Here is a 15,981-nt window from a genome sequence, read left to right as displayed (position 1 = left end):
GGCCAATGGAAATGCATTGGGTGCAACGCCTCATTGAAACCAATCTTGTGTGCGTCTTCCGGGTGCACCAAGATGGTGGATGCTACACACAGATCATAACAAACCACGGGAGCTTTTTTTGATGGATTTTCGCGGATTAAAAGCCCAAATAATTCAGCGTATGCTCTAAAGGTAATACAACAATCTCGGCAGTGAAGGGGGGTTGATTAAAATGCGGGTTAATCGTAAAAAACAGTCAAACTGTTTATGAATAAGGTGTGGGTCGTCATAGGAATCAGCATCCTTTTAACTTATTTCGTTTCATTGAAGAAAGCCAGTACGTTGTCACAACATGGCCTTTTTTGTTTGTCATGTAATCACTTTTTGTGCCACAGGATATCACTGTACTTGTGCAATGTTCTGCTCTGTAATTGAAAGCTTTTCTTTCCTGTACTCATGTCATTCTGTGCTTCAGGACTCCATTTCCCAGTGGTCTTTGGGGCAGGAAGCGGGATCGGAAGAGACTAGCGGTTCTCCGCTGGGTTTGGCCTGGCTTATCCCACTGTGGGTGGATCGAGATGCAGAGGTGTGGCTTGACCAGCATTCTCAACGTCCTCAATGTCACACATCATCACTGTTGGGTCTCATTATGTCCCAAACTGTTACCTTTCTGCAAATGTGAAAAATAACCTGTGTTCCACTGCATCCATGTAGTTATTATTTAGCTACAAGCTCTTGTTGATCATTTTCATTGATTCAGAATTCATAAAACCCACAGACACACTTAACCACTTTCACGAACACAAGAAGCAGACAAATAGCCATCAAATGAAACAAAAACATAAAATTATAAATATAATAAAAATAACACAATGCCATTATGGTCCTGTGTATTTGGTTACATCATATCAAACGAAAAATAAAATAAATGCAGTATGTTGCGCTAACACCACGTTAGCGCAACGTTTTGTTTTGTTATATACATTATATAGTTTTGTTATATACATTATATAGCTTCCACACTTACGGATGTAATTATCCAATCGGTCCGTCCTCCTATAGGTCTAGTCTTGTAAAGAGGGACTCCCAGCATGGGCACACTTGAGCCGACAGGCGCGGCCAAAGGAAGCTGACTCCCGACGTCTTTTTAGACAGCTGGTGGATGGAAAAGAAGCCCCACCCACGCGGCAGGTTTCCGCTGGGGCAACCTTTTCCGGGAATCTGGCCGACGTGGCAACCTGCCACGTGGGTGGAGCTTCTTTTCCATCCACCAGACCCGGAAAAGATGTCGGGAGTCAGCTTCCTTTGAGTGTGCCCAATGCCCATGCTGTCCCAGCATCCTTCCAACCCCTCATCAGAACCTGTCTACCAATCATGATAGCAGTCAGGATGAAATCCACATAATAAATCACAGTGGTCAACCTGCTTTGCGTCACCCAGTATGTAAAGCCTAGGGCAGAAGGGGAAATCAACCCTGGTCATTTATAAGATGCGGTTATGGATTTACTTCCAAAAACTAAATTACGGGACACTCCCATAAAGGGTTGATGATGGGTCCTTGTACAATAGAAGCGATCTAATTTAAATTAAATCAACCTGATTCTGATATCTTTAGACATTTCTATTGACTTTTTGCAGATTTCAATCCACTCCTCCACTCCAACATCCAGGTTCAAATCCCTCTCCCAGGTTTTCAACGCATTTGGTACAATGGGTGTTTTCAATAAAGATCAATTCCCCCAACCAACTCCATCCGTCTCTCTCACCCGTCCCTCAGGTGAGGTTCTCCAGTCTGGGTGTGGCTTCGGCGCTCTCGTCGGTGCCCAGCGGGTGCCAGGGTCTGTCTGCCAGCTGTCAGAACATCAGTGGGGGGCTGTGGGGTACGCTGCTGAACATCCTCCTGGACCAGCACGAGTGCAGTATGGTCCGCAGAGAGGTAAAAAAACACCACTCCACAGTGCCGGCCCGTCAGTATCAATCATGTAGATACACAATGAGTTTAAGGCTCTCAGTCAAATAGTTTGAATTGCGCTTTCCTTTTTGAGTGGTGCAACCACTCCAAGGAACAGCAATGTCCGTGTTCACCTATGTGACTATGTCCGTGTTAACCTATGTGACTATGAGCACCAGTATGACTGAGTACCAGTATGACTATGAGTACCAGTACCAGTGGGGGCGCTGTTGTTGCACCACTCAGTTCACACGGGTGTGATTTTTTAAAACTTTTTAACCACGTCCTATTTGTTTTGCCTATAGTTACACAATTGTTCTTCTAATGCACTTCTGCCTTTATTGATGGGATGAAAGTGGTCTTGACAGGAAATAAAATAAAAATAAAAATAAAAATAAAATAAAACAACAGTCAGTCACCAGAAGCAGGGATGTGTGTTTTCTACGAGTCTAGCATGGGTATGTGGGGGGTCCCCCTCACTTACAGTATATAAGCCTATTCAACTTCAAATGTCTGATCAAACAAAATTAATAGCAGATTCAAAAACTCAGATGCACATAAAAATCTGAGTAGATGTTAAAAAGAACCCAGAAGTGTTTAATATCCTTGTAGAGTGTGTGGAGCAACACTATAAAATAAGAAAACTAAAAACAGAAAATATATTTTGTCATACATTGCTTGCTGTTGGTTGTTGGTTTTCACTGGTGTACAAAACAGCCGAGTCAAAGGCATCAATCTGCAATGAAATGTTCTCAACTTCTCAGAGTCAGGACGTTCTTGTTTTTCCAGCCAAGCACAGGCAGATGGCAGTGTTGTAGATGTTCTGACTTGATCTGTGTGTGTGTGTGTGTGTGTGTGTGTGTGTGTGTGCGTGTGCGTGTGCGTGCGTGCGTGCGTACCAGGCAGCATTTATCCTGCAGAACTTGCTGGTAATGCCCATGCCTGCCAGCGCAGAGGAGGCCAAGGACTCCCACTGGCAGGTCAGTGCCCCTGCCAGACAGTTTAAAGGCTTTTATGGACCGTGGATTAAAATAGTCACACTGCGTTTCATCTCCTCTCTCCCTCTTTCTCTACCGTCTTTCAGCCTCTTCCTTTCATTTTGTCTCCCGCAAAGCCATGCAGCATACACACCATAGGTAAAGAAATGTATCATAATTATGTTTCTAGATCTGCGGTGTGAATATATGAATATTAAACAAACACGTCGCTGAGGCTCCGGCGGATTGATTGCTTCCTTTTCTGTGGTCGTCACAGAAGGACCTGGCCTGACATCAATGAAAATGTCCACTCCATACATTTAATATCTAGGATTCACACTGAGTCGGACACCCCCTCCTTGCTGTTCCCTATCCGTGCGCTTTCATCTCCCTGTGCACTTTTCCTATCTGCGACAGAAACCTGTAAGTCACATAATATTTTAATCCATTACGGACTGGAACACATCTGTCACTTTAGCTTTTAACCACTTTAACCATCTAACTATAAATGCACCAAGTCTGTGTGTGTCTGAAATCCATGTAACACGAGAACTGTTCGCCCCACCGACTTCAAATTCGACACACAAGTTCCACACCCCCACAGGGAGTGCAGTGTTGAGTCAGTCGGACCCACGGTTGTCCAGAACCGCCACAAAAGGCCTCTGCCCGGGCCAGACTCCATATTCGGACATGCCTAACAAAGAACTCCATATATGGGCATTAACGGGGACACAGCTGACCTCACTGTATAGACTCCATATTTGGGCATGCCTGACTAAAGAACTCCGTATATGGGCATAAAAGGGGACACAGCAAAATAATGATAAATTGGCTAATCAATGCATTTGATTATTGAGTCTATTTCAGTTACACACCACCTTTTGTACATGCCAATATGCCCAAAGGTACCCGAGCCTACCGCAACCGGGTGCGTGAAGCACAACACCGTGCACAGGGAGCTGAGATGCACGCCTGGCTGCGGATAAAGCCGTCATGCCTGACAAAGAACTCCATATATGGGCATAAAAGGGACACATACATAATAACTGGGTGGGGCATGCATTTCCAACTTGCATCGTTCCAAGTAGGCCAGTGCCCCACGGGCATCGCTCTAGTTATTTTAAACATTAGCTGTTGAAAAATAGCAGATCTACAAGCCGTCGTGAAAATGTGCGCCATTCTTGGAATATATATTCTTTCACGGCAAACGTTTTTTTAACTCAAATCTTTGCTTCCCTGGAACAACATATTTTCAGATGGGGGTCGGCGGCCAATTACATATCATTTTTTGGGTCCTTGACATGAAATTGAAATTGAAACCCATTTTGGGCGGGAACCCCTTTTGGTGTTAGCATTATGCTATGCTTTAGCTATTTATAAATAGCAGATCTACTCGGTGGCGCGCTATGAGCTTGTAGGTCTGCTATTTTTGAAGAATCGTGAAAAGTGACATGAAAGTGTTTGAGAACGACTGACATAGAAAAACATCGCTTTTTCAAGAAAACAGTCAGGATTTAGAAGACATTTGCAGAATCGTTCCCAGGTCTAAATGGGTTAATGCCAGTTCCATCTCTCTGTCCAGAACCCCTGTGTCCATGACGAGGTGTCCGGCGTGTCTCTGGTGGGCCTGCCGGCGCTGCAGGCTCTGCTGTACCACTGTCAGTACTTCCTCCACGTCGCTCTGTCTGCCTCGGCCTGTTACCTTGGCAGGTACATCTCCCACCTCCAGCCCCCCACCTCGGCCACCCGCGGCCCCAGTCCACAGGAGAGCACCTCGGGGGGTAAAAAGCCTTTTTGACTGCTCTTGTCTGGCCGTCTATAGCTGTCTTGACTGTCAGTGTGATTGTTGTGTTTGAGGCGGGCATTAACACGTCGAACTACGACAACCTGTTCTAGCGTCTGTCTGTTTACAATTTACACGTCTGGAATAGTTTGTTTGGCGAGGACGCTCCTGAACATGCTGTGTCTCCCATCTGTGTTCGCAAAACTTGAGAAAGATTTTCAGGTGTTAAACTGTGTTGATTACTTTATGGCGTAAAGCAGCAATCATGTACACGTTTCGTTGTTGTTTGATCTTGGCATCTGATCTTGACATGCTGTATGTTTTAGATTCAGAGAACTCCCTGAGATATTGGAGCGCTCCCCCTGCAACAGCTGTCAACACCAGCAGATCGTCTAGTTCCCTCTCTACCTCTAGCACTGTGGTGAGCAACACACACACACACACACACACATAAACACCAGTAAGACGCCCTGGGGGCGAGAAACGACCTCGCCCGTAACTCCCTCTTGACTGAATCTGACCGTAATACACAACGCGCCAATAGGTTAGTCTGGCTCACTAAAGGTTTTGTTTTCTGCATACTCCAGTGTTTCTTAAATTAGGGTATGTGGGCCCCTAGAGAACTACCCAAAAACATTGGCAAACTTTGTGTACCTGGTGATTTCTAAAATGGAAAAACACATTACGGTAAATAAAATGTGACTAGCACTGTTATTATAATAAAAATATGTATATGTATTTCCCGTTATGCTGTATTTTATTTTACAAACTGGACTCACAGTCACAGTTTGTAGGAAGCAGGAAAGGGGGTACTGAGGCCACACACTACTAATGAAGATCTGAATTATAGGAACATAATTTCCTCAAGACCTGACGAAGATGTGACCGATGCATTGAAACGTCTGTGATTCATCAAACTGTCTGTGATGCTCCAATTTACATTTACAATTTAGGCATTTAGCAGACGCTCTTAATCCAGAGCGACTTACATTTAAGCAAGAACAAAAGCATGGGAATACATCACATAAAAGCATTTATCATGAAACATGCGTAAGCTAAGAAAGTAACAGTGGAATATCTATATAATGAAACTATACATACACTATACATATAAACTATACATATTTACTACTATGCTATACATATGTACTATGGCGTGCTATGACTATATACAATACAATTATAGTGCTGTCTACATAACATGCTATAAGTCTGTGTCAAATGCTATCTAAGCCAACAGAAATGCTATCTAAGGGGTTAGGGTAAGTGCTATGGGCCATGATGGAGTCTGAAAAGGTGGGTTTTCAGGCTACGGCGGAAGATTGGGAGTGATGCTGCAGTTCTGACTGCAATGGGAAGTGCATTCCACAGTTTTGGAGCCAGAAGGGAGAAGAGTTTGGGACGTGTGGAGCGTTGTCCCGGCGTTTTTAGTGAGGGGACTTCCACTAAAAACGCCGGGACAACGCTCCACACGTGCTCCACACGTGCTCCACACGTGCTCCAGTGTCTTCCTAATCATCAGTCATGCCTCTGAGACGCACCAGACTATAGCCTGCCTCAGGCTTGAGGCCCAGTGGAACTCCCTTTTGCAAAGATCTGAATTGTGTATGATTAAGTATGATGTTTGTCTTTAATAGATTGGGGGCTCAGGCCCTCACACCCCTGTGGCTCTCTCCCCTTTGGGTAATGTTGGCACACAAGATACGCCTGCTAGCAGACTCATGACTCAAGGTACAGAGAGAGAGAGAGAGAGAGTGCATGTATTTTTGTGTGCGTGCTGTGCATGCATGCATGCTTTGTAGTCATAATAATCAAATAGCTCAAACCACATCAACCTTGACTTTGTTTTATTTTTTTTCTCCCTTCTCGAAACTCTGAGCATCTGTCCAGCTCCAAGGCTCAATGACGTTTCCATTTTGTCTCTTGAGTGATTATGATAAACTACAGCCCATTGCCAGCGCTGTGTATTTCCCTCGTCTCAAAGAGAAACATGTGTTTTCATGTGATGTTTTTCATCCTGGGGGTCATGGCATCCTGGAGTCTTCCTTCACAGCGGGTGAAAACACAGCTGAAGGCTTCATTATTAACCGTCTCGTTTTTCAGGCCAGAGTGACACGGACACCAGCGGCTCTGTGATCTCCCAGGATTCCCGGCGGGGCGAGCCCTCAGCGGCAGAGCCTGTTGTCGTGGTAACTCCCGACCTCCTCGCGGCCCACTGTGGCCTGCTGGGTAACTTGATGCTTGTCCTGCCAGACTTCACCCTGGATGCTGTCCGGCACAGTCAGCTCCTCCACTCACTGGCCAGGTCAGGACCCACAACATACTTCAGTCCAGACACTGGCGACAACAGCTCATTCACTGGCAATCTGTCAGCCGCCAATCTGCAGAATTTTCACCTATCTGAGAAAAATCATGGGGCATTGTAAGGGGCGGATACTTATTTGTGTATAAATTACATTCCATGAAACATGAATCTGATCTTTTTTTCTGTGCTTTGTTACAGTGTACTTTAGCACCCAAATGTAAAGTGCATTATACATACAAATTGATTATTAGATGTAGCACATGAAGTTTGGAGAGCAACTTGCATCCGAGTCATTCACTCTGTCACGTTACCTCATTAACTCTGTGTGTGTGTGTGTATTGAAACTACAAAACCACTGCCTGTGTTTTCTGTAGCATTTTAGGAAGTGTTACCCACCCGTTGCTATATATTTCAGAGGCTGTGGCATATTCTCACATGCAAACAACTGTCATTTCTATTAGATGTGACTTGACCTCCCTGGGATTAGCTTACTTTATTATAACTTTATGTAAATTAAGTCATCGAGGATGTCAAAGTCAGAGAGAAGCTGGCCGTTTCCCCAGACACTGTTGAAGTGTTACAAATCATAACACCCTGTACTGTATGAAATATAGGCATTGCTCTTCTATTAGATCCACTTGAGCTACTTTCTTGTAAAGTGGATAGACTAGAAACCACACGCTGTGCTGTCTCTCACTGTCACATCATTGCTGTCAGGCAAATATATTATATATATCTTTTTTCTTTTGTGTCAATTTATGTGCTGTCGTACAAAGTATCATCCAAAAGTAGTGAAAATAGTTGATCTACAGTACACAGTGAGCTTGTACATCTGCTATTTTCACTATTTCTAACAAGAGTTTGTTCCATTTCCTGAAAAGTAAAGTTTTCCTGTACATACGAGGATTCCAACCGACAGCCACAACATGTTGTGTCCCTCAGCCTGGTGGATGCAGGCCCCATAGAGAAGTGTCTGGCTGAGCTGAAGAATCCAAACACCTCAGCCGGAGAAAGGGAGGACATCAAGATTCAGGTGACACGCATCACACACACACACACACACACACACACACACACACACACACACACACACACACACACGTTATGCTATTACCACTCAGTGGAAAATGCCATGGGGTTGATACTGTAGTGTGTATGGTGTCAGTGCTGCTGTCATGAAAGGTTGTCTGAGGTCACCCCAGCAGTTTGTGTTGTTGGTTGGAATACTCCAGCCCCCAGAGCGGCTGGCCAACGTTGAACCACCCTGCCATCAGTGTTGTTTTTGGCAGCAAATTTCTATTTTAGTATTAGTCATAGTCTCTTGAATAGTTTTCACTTCGTTTTAGTCACATTTTAGTCACCTGGAATGTTCTATCTAGTGTTTAGTCTAGTTTTAGTCGACTAAATGTCATACGATTTTAGTTGACTAAATCTACAGTTGATTTAGTCGACTAAAATGTGTTTTGACAGGCCTTGATGTCGTTGTAATGACATATTTTACACTTTGGTTGCATGCTGAAAATAGCAGATATACAATCTCACAACGCGTCGCAGTGTATATCTGCTATTTTCAGCATGCAACCCAGCATATTTTTATTTAGTTTTTGTTTACTTTTAGTCAGTGAAAAAAGGTAGTCAACATTTTTCGTCTTAGTTTTAGTCGACGAAAACAACACTGCCTGCCATACTGTGGCCAAAGCTGGAACTGCAGAACAGTCATGGAGGTGGACGGACGTTCATGTGACGTGACGAACGTCATGACTCAAAATGGGTCTCAACGTTGAGACCCAACTCGTTGAGCCAACAGTGGTACTTCCCGTCAGACTTCCGGGTTGCTTCAAATGCCACTGAGCAACTTCCATTGAAAGGAATAACTGGGCGGGGTTGTCTGCTCTATGGAAACACTGCTCTGTAGAGACTCGGTCTGGCCCGGTTGCTTCTTGCATGTGTATCTGGCATAATTGTTGTGTTTACTGTCTATTATAGGTTTTTACCCTACTTCAGTATATATCCAGCTTCTCCAAGTTTCTACAGACGTGTGTGACGTCGACCCACGAGTTCATTGGTCAGATGGACTTCCTGAAGCCACTGCTGGCCAATGGGGTGACACTCCTTACAATGGATACCAGCAACTTGGGTAAAAACCGTAACGCCAAGTTCATTAACAAAATGTTAAACTCTGTGTAGACTATTTGATCAAAGCTATTGAGAAATTACTTGGGCATAATCATGTGGTATGCAATACGCAAAATATCCACCATCAATATCATAATGGTACTGTATGATAAATTGATGTCTAAATCTAAATGGGTTAAATAGAGATGCCATGTTTAAAGTGTTTCACGTGAATTATTTTCAACAGTGCTTTACCTGCAGCAATACTGAGTACAATACTAAAATACTGAGTACAATACTAAAATACTGAGTACAATACTGGTTCAATACTAAAATACTGAGTACAATACTAAAATACTGAGTACAATACTGGTTCAATACTAAAATACTGAGTACAATACTGGTTCAATACTAAAATACAGAGTACAATACTGGTTCAAGCGCAACAAGATGTCTGTCATTCACACAGAGGCATATTTCTAGTGTGATATTTGACATCTGTGTGGGTGTTTTTTGTTTGTTTGTTTGTTTGTGCGTCTCTGTCTCTCTGTCTCTCTTTTTCATGTGAGATCATTTGTGACTCACCTTTCCTCTGTCTTCCCTCCAGACACGGAAGCCCAGGCTGCGGTGTGCATGTGCTGGGCAGACGTGTTTACGCTCCTGGCTACTCTGCTGAGGAGGGACTGCTCAGCGGTGTACCCATCTGTCTCCGCTGCGCTGGGAAGGCGCTGGCAGGCGTTTGCAGGTGCACAGATTCGCCACCTTTTGTGTGTGTGTGTGTGTGTGTGTGTGTGTGTGTGCATGTGTGCGCGCATCAGAGTTAATGAGGTAACGTGACAGAGTGAATGACTCGGATGCAAGTTGCTCTCCAAACTTCATGTGTTGAACAAACATACATTATGCTACATCTAATAATCAATTTGTATGTATAATGCACTTTACATTTGGGTGCTAAAGTACACTGTAACAAAGCACATCTCCTCATCATTCTCATCTTCATGTAAGTGTGGGTGTGATTGGGCACTGAGGATTTGTTTATGGTAAAGGGACTGCATTTATATAGCGTATTTCTAGCCTTTCCGAGCCTTCAAAGTGTTGTACTGCATTTCACACACACACATTCACACAATGGTCCATGCAAGGCACCAACCTGCTCATCGGGAGCAATTAAGGGTTGGGTTTCTTGCTCAAGGACACTTGGACACGCAGCCAGGAGTTGCCGGGTATCAAGCCCCTTCACAAACAAGGATTATACAAAAACTAATTATAAGCGTGTGGCCTCCTAAAATGCATGTTCTGTTAGAGTGGATATCTCAGAGCCCACGACCAGCTGTGTCTCATATGACTCATTTGACAACCTCCATTTGGTTGTGGTTTATTTACAGAAGGTGCTCTCACTGTTCAATACCACAACCCCATTTTATATATGAAATATTTTGGCGATCCCACGCTTTATTTATTGTGCAATTTCAACGTGGAAAAAGGAAATAACAAAATAAAAGAACTCGAACATTACAGCATTATATTATCAGTGAGATGAATGAATATTACCAACACAATTGTTTCTACACACATTTATAAAACGAGGCGTATACATCCAAAATATGTTGCAGAAGAATAGAATAATGCATTCACATAATCCTTTCAAGAACAAAAAAATAAATAGACTTAATAGCAAGGGTGCGCTTGTACATTTGAACACAGTTCTATGATACGTGGCTGCATTGTGCTGAGAAAGAGGCGGATATCCGCTTCTACTCTTGAGACAAGATTTCTTTTTTATTAATGTTGATTGTGTGTGTGTGTGTGTGTGTGTGTGTGTGTGTGTGTGTGTGTGTGTGTGTGTCTGTGTATGTGTGTGTGTGTGTGCGCGTGTGCATGCACTTCAGGAACCTTATCTGTGTGTGTGAGTGAGAAGCGTACCGATCCTCACCTCCACACGGTGGTGCTGCAGTTCATCTGTGTGCTTTTCTACAAAGAGACGAAGAGACACATTGTGGAGGTCACCGGCATGACCCCTGACCCCATGACTCCCTTGTCTGACATCCTGAACGGGCCCCCTGCAGGTCACCTGTGTGAACTGCTACTGCAGGTAATGTTGTGTACTATGAACCAGTGGTTCAGTGTGTACTATGAACCAGTGGTTCAGGGGCCCTTGGGGTGGTTCCCAAGCAAAATGGATTAATTTAGCATAGAAATCACAAAACAAATCTAGAAAATGTTTTGTAATAATTCTGAAACATTTTACACAAATCTTACACTTAATCTTATTGGGTTCCCTGGCACAACATATTTTTGGGGGTACTTGACGTGAATATGTTTGAGAACCACTGCTCAGAACATCATAAACCTGGTGTGGCTGTTTCTCAAGGTTAAATTTGAAATGATCAGAGCGGTCCAGCTTTTGCATGAGCCTTACCTCGCCATGCTAGGGGGCAAAATTACACAAAGCCTTGAACGCACAATGTAATGGAATACTGCGTGTGTGTGTGTGTGTGTGTGTGTGTGCGCGTGTGCGTAATGACTTTCGTCCTGGCTCTAAATGGCAGAATTTTGAGAGGAGGTCATCTCAGGATCCTCTGAAGAGGCTGACAGCCAGGGCTCTGATGGCTGTGCTTGCCTGCAGCCGCCCCGCTCAGAGCCATGCTGCCAGGGGTAAGCTCCAGCCCCATTCATTCATTCATACTTTTGTCGCGCGACGATGGTGTTGTACGCAGAGAATTATATAGCCGCCGCCGACCTACTGTCCAAGCTTGCATCGCGTACGCGTTGCAAAAAGAAGTAGGTCGGGAGTGGCTTATCAGCAGGTAACATGCAGGAGTCTGTCCCCGTTACAATGCACTAGACCCCTGGGAGATGGAGTCTGTCCCCGTTACAATGCACTAGACCCCTGGGAGATGGAGTCTGTCCCCGTTACAATGCACTAGACCCCTGGGAGATGGAGTCTGTCCCTGTTACAATGCACTAGACCCCTGGGAGATGGAGTCTGTCCCCGTTACAATGCACTAGACCCCTGGGAGATGGAGTCTGTCCACGTTACAATACACTAGACCCCTGGGAGATGGAGTCTGTCCACGTTACAATGCACTAGACCCCTGGGAGATGGAGTATATCCCCGTTACAATGCACTAGACCCCTGGGAGATGGAGTCTATCCCCGTTACAATGCACTAGACCCCTGGGAGATGGAGTCTGTCCCCGTTACAATGCACTAGACCCCTGGGAGATGGAGTCTGTCCACGTTACAATACACTAGACCCCTGGGAGATGGAGTCTGTCCACGTTACAATGCACTAGACCCCTGGGAGATGGAGTCTGTCCCCGTTAAAATACACTAGACCCCTGGGAGATGGAGTCTGTCCCCGTTAAAATACACTAGACCCCTGGGAGATGGAGTCTGTCCCCGTTACAATACACTAGACCCCTGGGAGATGGAGTCTGTCCCCGTTACAATGCACTAGACCCCTGGGAGATGGAGTCTATCCCCGTTACAATGCACTAGACCCCTGGGAGATGGAGTCTGTCCCCGTTACAATGCACTAGACCAGGGTTCCCCAATTAATTTTCTTCAAGGGCCATATTTTGACTAGCGTACCAGGCTGGGGGCCGAGTCTGCACGCGCGAGGTCGAGGTCTTGCCCTGAAAATTTATTTCCAGGGCAAGACCCCATTTGAAAAGGATGCCCAGTTTGACATGCATAGGCTACTGACCCCTATTTAATGCCATTTATATCTGGGACCCTTAAAAGAAAAAAAATAAATATATATATATATATATATATATATTTTTTTTTAAATTCTTTCATGGGCCACAAGGGGGCGCTCTGTGGGCCGCAAATGGCCCGCGGGCCGCCTATTGGGGTACCCTGCACTAGACCCCTGGGAGATGGAGTCTGTCCCCGTTACAATGCACTAGACCCCTGGGAGATGGAGTCTGTCCACGTTACAATACACTAGACCCCTGGGAGATGGAGTCTGTCCCCGTTACAATGCACTAGACCCCTGGGAGATGGAGTCTGTCCCCGTTACAATGCACTAGACCCCTGGGAGATGGATTGCAGAGGTGGAACGCTACACCTACCATCAGCTCCCAGTACTCCCCTGCATGACTTGCTCCACCCAGGCCATGCTACTCGAACCCATGAACGTGTGGTCCAAAGGCGAGAGCTCTACCGATTGAGCCACACGGACGCAAGCTTGTACAGGACGTCGGCTATAATTCTCAGTACCTGACGGAGCATAAATTGGGCTTCTCTTTCGCTCTTCCCAATATAGTGTACCTAATATTTAGGGCCTGAGACAGCTTCTCTCTCCACTGCAGTATTGTAGACTGTAGAGAGAAGTGGACAGTTCAGAAACCTGCCTACTAGTAACATCATTGAGAATTCCAGGATAATAGAAACTACAGTATAGCCTTTTTTTTTAATTCCTGGAAAGTTGTTCTTGTTCTATTTTAATACAAAAATAGATGAAAGGTTTGAAATGTAGTTCTGCTTATTCTTTTTTGTGTTTTATACAGGAACCAATGAAAAGTATTGCTTGTGACTACACAGTACATTATAACTTAATTGGAACACAGACTCTTTTTTTTCCTCCATTTCCTGAAAAGTAACCATTGTTTTTGGACGTATGAGGTTTCGCCGATATGTCACATAGAAACTGTTACATGGTCTGTCCCATCACTCCTCTGTGTCTCAGCTGGTCTGATAGACGGCTGTGTGGAGCACATGAAACAGAGCCAGTGCCATCTCTACAGGGACTCTGTGCGACCAGGCAAGGCTGCTCACCGCAAGAAGGTGAGGGAAGAGGGGGGAGGGCAAAGCTGCCTGTCTGCACATGAATGCACTGTCTCAGCTCTTCTCTGAATTGTTTTGAATACGAAAATTGAAGTTTTTCATAAAACTTAGGTTAGGATTTAGATAATAAATAATAATATAGGTCTAATTAGCCGTTTGCTAAGTCCCGTCAAAGCCCGTTCTTGGCCAATACCACGTTAGCGACGGTAAGTAAGGATCCTGCTCAAGCTTTCAATGCTTGTCAAAAGGGTTAAGCGGTGTCAATAAATATATTTGCTGTAGCATGTGTGTGTGGACCTCAGAAAGAGGGTTTGTTTTCTTACCTTGTTATGAGCAAACTAGTCCATTCCATGAATTATTTCGCTCCGTTGTGCAGTTTAATATTAGAAATAAAAATAGGCTCTCGTAGACTTCCATTGTAACGGGGAATCAGCTCTCAAAGTCACTCTTTTAGCACGTAAGCGAACACAACAAAAGCTGACTGACAGGAATCAGGAAAACTCATGCGGTTTTATTTTTAATAAAAAATGTCAACGTTGTCTTGTTTTGACTAGTTTGTGTACTGCTTCTCCGACCAAAATAGTTACTTTATAAATCTATCAAAAGATGAAAATAAAACGGTAAAATAAAATGTCATAAACTGTCAGAATCAGCTTTTGTTGTGTTCGCTTACGTGCTAAAAGAGTGACTTTGAGAGCTGATTCCCCGTTACAATGGAAGTCTATGAGAGCCTATTTTTATTTCTAATATTTACTATTAAACTGCACAACAGAGCGAAATAATTCATGGAATGGACTAGTTTGCTCATAACAAGGTAAGAAAACAAACCCTCTTTCTGAGGTCCACACATGCTGTACAGCAAATATATTTATTGACACCGCTTAACCCTTTTGACAAGCATTGAAAGCTTGACTAGGATCCTTACTTAGTAACCGTCGCTAACGTGGTATTGGCCAACAACGGGCTTGGGTGGGACTTAGTGAACGGCTAATTGGGTTAAATGGTGGTCTAATAAATGTTACTAGTTGACGTCGGTGTATCATTCTATCTATGCCACCAGGAGGAGAGCTATTTAAGAGAAGTCAAGCTGATGGCGGACATCCTGCGCAACGCTGTATACCGCAACGATGATTGCAAAGTAAAGCCTCCTTGTCTGTTTTTTCTTTCCCCCCTTTTTTTTCTTCCACTATGATAATTGACATTTAATGAAACCACAATGGACCTATGCTAAATGAGATTTTGCCAAATAAGCGTTGCCCCTGATTTTAAACTTTGCCCACAAAAAATACCAGCTTTACAAGCTCACAACATGTCAAACCGTGGCACGTTGTGAGCTTTATACTTTGCCCACAAAAAATACCAGATTTACAAGCTCACAACATGTCAAACCGTGGCACGTTGTGAGCTTTATACTTTGCCCACAAAAAATACCAGATTTACAAGCTCACAACATGTCAAAACCGTGGCACGAACTTGTGTGCTTGTAGAGCTTTCAAAGCATGACGCCAGCGAGCAACTAAGCCGTAAGCCCTGCTGTATCAGTGGATCAGCTTGTATTCATTTAGGCCAGCCCATGTTGGAAACTAGTCTATAATGTTTGCTCTTACTGTGTTCATTGTTTGCTTTCCCTGCACACTGGGCAAAACTATTAAGGCACTTTATGTTGATTGCTGCCATCTGTGTTTGTGCTGTAGTGTAAATCAAGGTTCCCCTAATGTATGTTATTACTTTTAACCGTGTGTGTGTGTGTGTGTGTGTGTGTGTGTGTGTGTGTGTGTGTGTGTGTGTGTGTGTGTGTGTGTGGGTGTGTGTGTGTGTGCGTGTGTGCGCGTGCGCAGGTTGCGGCCACAGACGCTCGCTTGACGCAAGTGCTCCATGCCCTTTGGCCTTGGCTCCTGTTGGACGATCTGACAATGGAGGCAGTGCTGGAGCTTCTGTGTGTCTACACAGCCAACTGCACCACAGGTCTGCGTGTGTGTGTGTGTGTGTGTGTATTCGTTGCTGTCGGGCAGAAACCTTGTATTGAATGTCCTACTTTGTCACACCACAGTATCAGACAAAAGTAGAAAAAATAGCT

General features: G+C 44.3%; 1 protein-coding gene across 1 annotated transcript in view; it reads left to right on the top strand.

The window, feature by feature from the left end:
• rttn (rotatin) overlaps window positions 1-15,981 on the top strand; it is a 64,952-nt gene that overhangs the window by 37,836 nt on the left and 11,135 nt on the right. The window contains exons 30-44 of the mRNA XM_083778506.1: window positions 455-565; window positions 1,757-1,915; window positions 2,833-2,910; window positions 4,490-4,688; window positions 5,017-5,111; window positions 6,328-6,421; window positions 6,794-6,995; window positions 7,938-8,028; window positions 8,982-9,132; window positions 9,718-9,855; window positions 11,000-11,202; window positions 11,660-11,765; window positions 13,807-13,904; window positions 14,965-15,042; window positions 15,743-15,869. Of these exons, the coding sequence (XP_083634632.1) occupies window positions 455-565; window positions 1,757-1,915; window positions 2,833-2,910; window positions 4,490-4,688; window positions 5,017-5,111; window positions 6,328-6,421; window positions 6,794-6,995; window positions 7,938-8,028; window positions 8,982-9,132; window positions 9,718-9,855; window positions 11,000-11,202; window positions 11,660-11,765; window positions 13,807-13,904; window positions 14,965-15,042; window positions 15,743-15,869 (1,930 nt within the window). The remainder of the gene's footprint in view (window positions 1-454; window positions 566-1,756; window positions 1,916-2,832; window positions 2,911-4,489; window positions 4,689-5,016; window positions 5,112-6,327; window positions 6,422-6,793; window positions 6,996-7,937; window positions 8,029-8,981; window positions 9,133-9,717; window positions 9,856-10,999; window positions 11,203-11,659; window positions 11,766-13,806; window positions 13,905-14,964; window positions 15,043-15,742; window positions 15,870-15,981) is intronic.

This window comes from Protomyctophum parallelum (assembly GCF_964188405.1).
Source record: "Protomyctophum parallelum genome assembly, chromosome: 12".
Lineage (NCBI taxonomy): Eukaryota > Metazoa > Chordata > Actinopteri > Myctophiformes > Myctophidae > Protomyctophum > Protomyctophum parallelum.
The sequence above is the reverse complement of the archived record's forward strand: the minus strand, read 5'-3'. Positions and strand labels throughout refer to the sequence as shown.